This window comes from Dipodomys ordii, unplaced genomic scaffold (assembly GCF_000151885.1).
Source record: "Dipodomys ordii isolate 6190 unplaced genomic scaffold, Dord_2.0 Scaffold283, whole genome shotgun sequence".
NCBI classification, from domain to species: domain Eukaryota; kingdom Metazoa; phylum Chordata; class Mammalia; order Rodentia; family Heteromyidae; genus Dipodomys; species Dipodomys ordii.
The window spans coordinates 466,769-473,608 of NW_012267499.1; the positions used below are offsets into that span (position 1 = coordinate 466,769).

The 6,840-nt window shown below is 38.3% G+C and overlaps 1 protein-coding gene across 1 annotated transcript in view; it reads left to right on the plus strand.

The window, feature by feature from the left end:
- The window catches only part of Ralbp1 (ralA binding protein 1), a 22,487-nt gene that overhangs the window by 5,126 nt on the left and 10,521 nt on the right, over window positions 1–6,840 (plus strand). The window contains exons 2-4 of the mRNA XM_013036389.1: window positions 1,188–1,537; window positions 3,097–3,258; window positions 4,293–4,424. Of these exons, the coding sequence (XP_012891843.1) occupies window positions 1,188–1,537; window positions 3,097–3,258; window positions 4,293–4,424 (644 nt within the window). The remainder of the gene's footprint in view (window positions 1–1,187; window positions 1,538–3,096; window positions 3,259–4,292; window positions 4,425–6,840) is intronic.

The following is a 6,840-nucleotide window of genomic DNA, read 5'->3' on the forward strand; positions in this document are numbered from 1 at the left end:
AGTTGGCGCTGTGGCTCAAGTGGTAGAGCGCTAGCCTTGGGCTGAAGAGCTGAGGAACAGCGCCCAAGCCCAGAGTTCAAGCCCCATGACTGGACCCAAAAAAAAAAAAGAATTAGAAAAGCACAAAGCTAGTTTGTACTCTCATGAACAATCACTATCTCTGAATTATGTCTCTTAATGTGGATTGGACATTCAACTCTGATACTATGTTGAAAAAAGATTCACTTTAGGTGTTGAGTTTTTTTCTGTTCATTAAGAAAAGCCAAACAATTTGATTTTATAATCTCAAATTTTGCTTTATTTTTTTGTTCTAGTTCTGTCTGGGTTAAGAAAACACTTAAAAGAGCTTAAATTCTAAAACAGATACTAGGGCACATATAGTGGTTCATTCCTCTAATTTCATGTTCTTGGTACGCACAGATCAGGAGGAACACAGTTTGAGGCCAGCCTGGGAACAGTGTTATCTAGATCCCCATCTCAATAATTAAGCCAGATAATGATGATATACAACTGTAATCTTACCTACCTGAGTAGGAGGATCATGGTCTGAGAAAAAATTTAATACCCAACCTGAAAAGTGACAAATTGGAGCATGGTTCACATAGTGTAGTGCCTATCTAGCAAGCCCAAGACCCTGAGTTCAAACCCTAGTACTATTGTCCCCTCTGCACACACAATAAATGGGAACGAATGAGAGACAACTAGATTCAGTGGAGAATACTTTTCGAAGAATTCATTTAGATATATAACTCACCTTTTTCAGTTACAACTTTTATTTACAAAAAAAAATTTACCTACAACCTTAGGAGATACGCTTAGGTAAGCCAATTTTATGTTGTATGAGGGGTTAGAAAAGGCTGGTGACTGCCCGCATAGAGCAAGACTTACAATTGGATTGTAGTTTATTTTTTCTCCAAAATTTTACCTAGTTACTTTAAAATATTTTTGTTCCTCAGTTCATTGACGTAGTTACTTAATACATGCGTGGTTGCTCTGAATATTGAAATTTTCATTTATTATTTAGCTTCTGATTATGTTTACCTTTGAAGTATCATCTTTTAGGTAACCTAAGAGCTTGATAATAGTTGTTGTTGGTTAGGTAGATATTCTCAGGGGTGGGTATAGTGGAAACAAAGCTTGAGTGTTTGATTTCTGGTATTCTTTCTTCTGAATATGGATGTGTTAAGGAATTAAATCAAAGGTGGATGAGCTAAAAGCAGCCTATGACCAAGAGGAATCTCCAAACTTAGAAGAATATGAGCCTAATACCATAGCCAGTTTGCTGAAGCAATATTTGCGAGACCTTCCAGAGAATTTGCTTACCAAAGAGCTTACGCCCCGATTTGAAGAGGCTTGTGGGAGGACCACAGAGATTGAGAAAGTTCAAGAATTCCAGCGTTTGCTCAAGGAGCTCCCGGAATGTAACTACCTTCTGATTTCCTGGCTCATTGTGCACATGGACCACGTCATCACAAAGGAACTGGAAACAAAAATGAATATACAGAACATCTCTATAGTTCTCAGCCCAACTGTACAGGTATGGATCTTCTCTATACATTGTTTCCCAGTACTGCTCTGGGAAGTCAAGGATGGTTGCTGAGTGTCATGAATCTGAAAAGATGGATAAGGGATAAGTTTGCTTAAAGTGTGGACAGTGTCTACCTGTAAGGTAATATTTGCACTTTTGCTTATAGCTGTGAAACTTGAATATTATACAGTCTGTGATGTGGGTTTACAAGCCAGTTCTTTTTTTTTTTTCTTTTTTGGGTCCGGTCATGGGGCCTGAACTCTAGGCCTGGGCGCTGTCCCTCAGCTCTTCAGCTCAAGGCTAGCACAGTGCCACTTTCAGCTTTTTTCTTTTTGCTTATGTGGTGCTGAGGAATCGATCCCAGAGCCTCATGAATGCAAGGCAAGCGCTCTACCACTGAGCCACCTTCCCAGCCCCATACAAGCCAGTTCTTGATGACAATGATCTGCCCTTTGTAGAGAGGGAGCATATCTATGAAATTTAAAAGATTTAAGTTATTTTATCAAATAACATTATTGCTTAATTATATACCATTCATATATTGAACAATAAAGGAGCCTAATGTTAACTTATAGTCAAGGATTTAATGGGATTTCATACCAGAGAAACATATTTTACAGGTTTATTTTCGTGGAATTGATGATGTTATGAATTGGTAGAAATGAATACAACGTACATATTTGGTCTCTCTGCTGTTTTCAGTTGATACTGTCATAGAGTGTGTGCTTGCCTTTAGAATTGATGATATTTTACTCAGGCTCAAAGAAAAAAGGCACAATAGTTTTTTATTATATTTTAGAAATAAAATATTTCTCATTTCTCACAATGTAATGGTCATTTGTATTCATATTTCAGAATCTGGTAAATATTGCCTTATGTACATCTACATAATGTAGCTGATAATATCACAGAAGTACCAAATGTGTTATAAGAGTGAGTTTGAGGAAGAAAGGATTTATTTTACTAGCTATTCATCCAGCCTGCAGTCCTAGTCTCCTAGCATGGAACCTTATCTTTGAGCACTACTATATTGTACACCCAAGAGGCCTTTGCTTCTGGAGCTGAGATCTGCTCCAGCCAGCTTTAAACTTGCAGATGCTCTGACCTTCTACCTAGTCCTCAGAAGAGCCATTTGTGTGTGGAAATGTCTCAAAATATATTGTAAATTAAAACATTAACTTCTTCAAATCAGTTAATATTATAGTAATAGAAAAGAACAAATTGATGGTAAACAACTTTTGCATCCTTTTTGTGGCTTTCCCCCCACTTGAATTCCTTATGGTGCTTGAGCACATGAATTAACTCAGATCTTGACTTTTTTTTTTTCTTAAGTTGAACAGTAATTAGCAAAGTCCGTTTCAATACTCCTGCAGAGAATTTTCTTTCATGTGTCCAGGATTGAAGGATGATAGACACTAAAGACTTTTTTTTGTTGGTTTATATCAGTTATAGGGGAAAGATTATACTGTATTGCAATTAATTTCAGCGCCCCCCATTACATTTCCTGTACCCTTTTAAGAAATAAAATAATTTTAATTGTTTTCCTGCAAACATTTATTTTCCTCTAGATCAGCAATCGTGTTCTGTATGTGCTTTTCACACATGCACAAGAGCTCTTTGGAAATGTGGTATTAAAGCCAGTAACAAGACCTCTGCGCTGGTCCAACATGGCCACAATGCCCACATTACCGGAGACCCAGGCTGGAATCAAGGAGGAGATCAGAAGACAGGTATGAGCCTAACTCTCCCTTGCTCCTACTTTGGCCACTGTGAAGCCAAGAAGATTAACTCTTGTCTTGCTAACACTTCTTATATGGCTGGATCTGTTTAGGGCATATTTTTCATGGCACCCAGACATTTTCAGCTGGTATTGATTCATGCCAAATAAGTCAAATATTCAAAATAAAGTAGGGTTTAAATCAAAAGACTGGCTTTGAATTCCTACTTCGTTCTTTCTTAATATACTAATTGAAGGCAATTTTCTTCAACTCTTTCAGCTTTGGTATCCTCATTTTAAAATGGATCCTCTTGACTGTGAAGAATTCCCTAGTGAAATAATACCTTAAAATAAAAGGACCAGATCTAGTTCAAAAATGTTTGCCTATATAGACAGAGTTGTTGTTAATATCCATATTTTACAGATAAGATGCTGGAAATTAGGGAAGTTACATAATTTACTCTGTACCAAGCTGTGCCTAGGAGGCCTTTGTTGTTGGAATTGAGCTCTGTCTCAGCCAGATTTATGCCTGCAGGTGCTCTGACCTCCCTCCTAGTCCTTGGAGAGCCACTGTGTATATGGAAAGGTCTCAAAATAAAATGAAATTTAAGAACATGATTATCAGACTATACTTCCAAGATTTAGTCCAAATTTTGAGGGTTTTTTTTTTTACCATATTATTTTAACAATACTGCCATTTGTATGTGTATGTTTTGAAATTGAAAAAGGAATCTAAGAAATTAGATTGTTTGCATGCATATTATCAAATCCCTGCTTCTCTGCCTTAAGCTCCCGTTTCTTATCATGATAACTGAGAGAGGGACAGTGTAAAAGATATAAAGTAACTATTATTAAATGAGACCTTAATTCCCAGGTGAAACAAATTGTTTTTAGTGGTATTCTTGAAAAAAATACTAAAAAATATTATACTTTTACTTCATTTCTGTGATAATTGAAAAATATTTGTTTCTATACCTTTGGAAATTACATGTGTCATTTTAGATAGTAAGATGTGTGATACTACTCAGTGTGCATTGTTGTTCCTAGGAGTTTCTTTTGAATTGTTTACATCGAGACCTGCAGGGTGGGATAAAGGATTTATCTAAAGAAGAAAGATTATGGGAAGTACAAAGAATTTTGACAGCCCTCAAAAGAAAATTGAGAGAAGCCAAAAGACAAGTGAGTTGATTTATTATTTTGGCAGATCATGTAAGAATGTACTTGAGTCTTTTGTATACTATTAGAAGGATTGTTCTTGTTGTTGTTTGAAGGGGTAATTCTGCGGTGGGAAATTAGGGCATCAAGTTTGTTAGGCTGGCACTCTACCACTGAGCCATACTTCCAGTCCTTTTTTTGCGCTAGTTATTTTTGAGATGTCTCATTTTCTTCCTGGGTTTGTCCCTGAACTACAGTCCACCTATTCTAGGCTTCCCCTTGTAGCAGTGGTGACAAGTTCTATCCACCATACCCAATTTCTTTTCCATTGAGATGGAGTCCTGTGGACTTTTCTACCCAGGCTATCTTGGATCCTCAATCCTCTCAGGCCATAGTACAGCTATCTGACAAACTTTTCTGCCCAGACTAGCCTCAAACTTCAGCCATTGAAATCTCAACTTCCCGAGTAGCTAGAATTAAAAGCATCACCACTAGTGCTTGGCTTGTTATTCTTTTTTATTTTTTTTTGGTAGTCGTGGTTGTTGTTGTTGTTGTTGTGGGGCTTGAACTCTGGGCTTGTGCTCTTCAGCTCTTAAGCGCAAGGCAAACACTCTACCACTTGAGCCACAGAACTGCTTCCGGTTTTCTAGTGGTTAATTGGAGATAAGAGTCTCACAGACTTCCTGCCTGGGCTGGCTTTGAACCTTGATCCTCAGATCGCAGCCTCCTGAGTAGCTAGGATTAGTCTGAGCCACTGGTGCTGGGCTTGTTATTTTTTTTCAAAAGATAATATGTACATATTTCTTGAAGGGAGGCTTATTTACTGTTTTCCTTGCTCTTGGTTTTTAATATTTATATATGTATGTATGTATTTTTGATGTTAATATGAGACATACTCTACCACTTGGGTCATGCATTCAATTCCAACTCTTTGCTAGATAATTGGTATTGGTGATGAGAGTTTTGAGAATGTGTCTGCCAGGGCTGGCTCTCAATCGTGATCCTCAGCTTTCAGCTGTGATCCTAAGATCTCAGCCTTATGAGAAGCTAGCATTATAGTCATGAGTTACTGGCACTTGGTTTTGCTCTGAATTATTGATACTTCAAATAGTATGAGTGAAGTTTCATTTAACTTGGAAAGTTTGTGTTAAAGGATTACTGAAAGGAGACTGCCACATGGTTCAGGCAGAAATGAGTTTAATTGGGGGAACCATACTGCCTGCCTGTACCAGGTGTAGGTGTGCAAAGAGAAAACTAATGGCAGAGAGAGATTATATAGGGAAAGGCAACAAGGTATGGCCTCAGTGGATGCAGAAATGACCTCAGAGCCTGGGGTCCTTTTGCTGACTCACAGTCCAGTGATTGACAATTAGTGGTGATTACTGGTTTCAGGCAGATGATTATATAATGCCACATGCTTTCCTTCAGGAAGGGTGGGGAGGCAGGAAGGGGGCTGTTCTCCTGGGCAGATCTAATGTTTTTTTAATTAAAAACATAATTTTACTACAAGATGTTTTGTCATATGAGTGAGTATATCTGTAGAAAGAACTTTCTTTTCTTTTTTCCTTCATTTTTTGTGCCAGTCTTAGGACTTGAACTGGGCCTGAGTACTGAACCTGAGATGTTTTGCTCAATACTCTACCACTTGATTCACAGCTTTACTTCCAACTTTTTTTTGCTGGTTAATTGGAGATGAGAGTCTCATGGGCTTTCCTGCTAGTTTCTAGCCTCAGTCCTTGTATGTCAGCCTTCTTGAATAGCCAGGATTATAAGCATTAACCACTGTTAGAGCCAGCTTTGTAGACAGAGCTTTCTAAGGAATAGAAGTAGTCTGTTTAGTAAGACATCTTCAGACTGCGGGGACATTAGAGCTTGGAATGAGTTAGCTCTATGGAAATGCAGTGATAAGCACTTTGTTCTTTTTTTTTTGTTGTTGTTAATGGGGCTTGAACTCTGGGGCTTGGGAGCTGTCCCTGCCCTCTTCAGCTCAAGGTGAGCGCTCTACCACTTGAACCACAGTGCCACTTCCAGTTTTCTAGTGGTTTATTGGAGATAGGAGTCTCATGGACTTTCCTGCCTGGGCTGGCTTTGAACCGTGATCCTCAGATCTCAGCCTCCTTGAGTAACTAGGATTACAGGCCTGAGCCACGGTGGCTCAGCAGTGATAAGCACTTTGAAAAGTCCTCAAAGCTCAAGAAGAAAAAATGATATTCAACTGTTGATGCATCTGGAAAACCCAAATCAGACTTTTGACCTTTTGCTAGTTTAGTTCTGGACTGTCAAATTCCCAGCGATACTAAAGCTGCAGTCTTACTTCTCTAGACTCTTAGAATCCATGTGCAGAGTGAATCATAGAATACAAATAGCACATTCAAAGAACAGCCAGCCAGCACTTCATGGACTTGAAGAACAAAAGTAGGTTACTTTTTTTTTTTTTTTT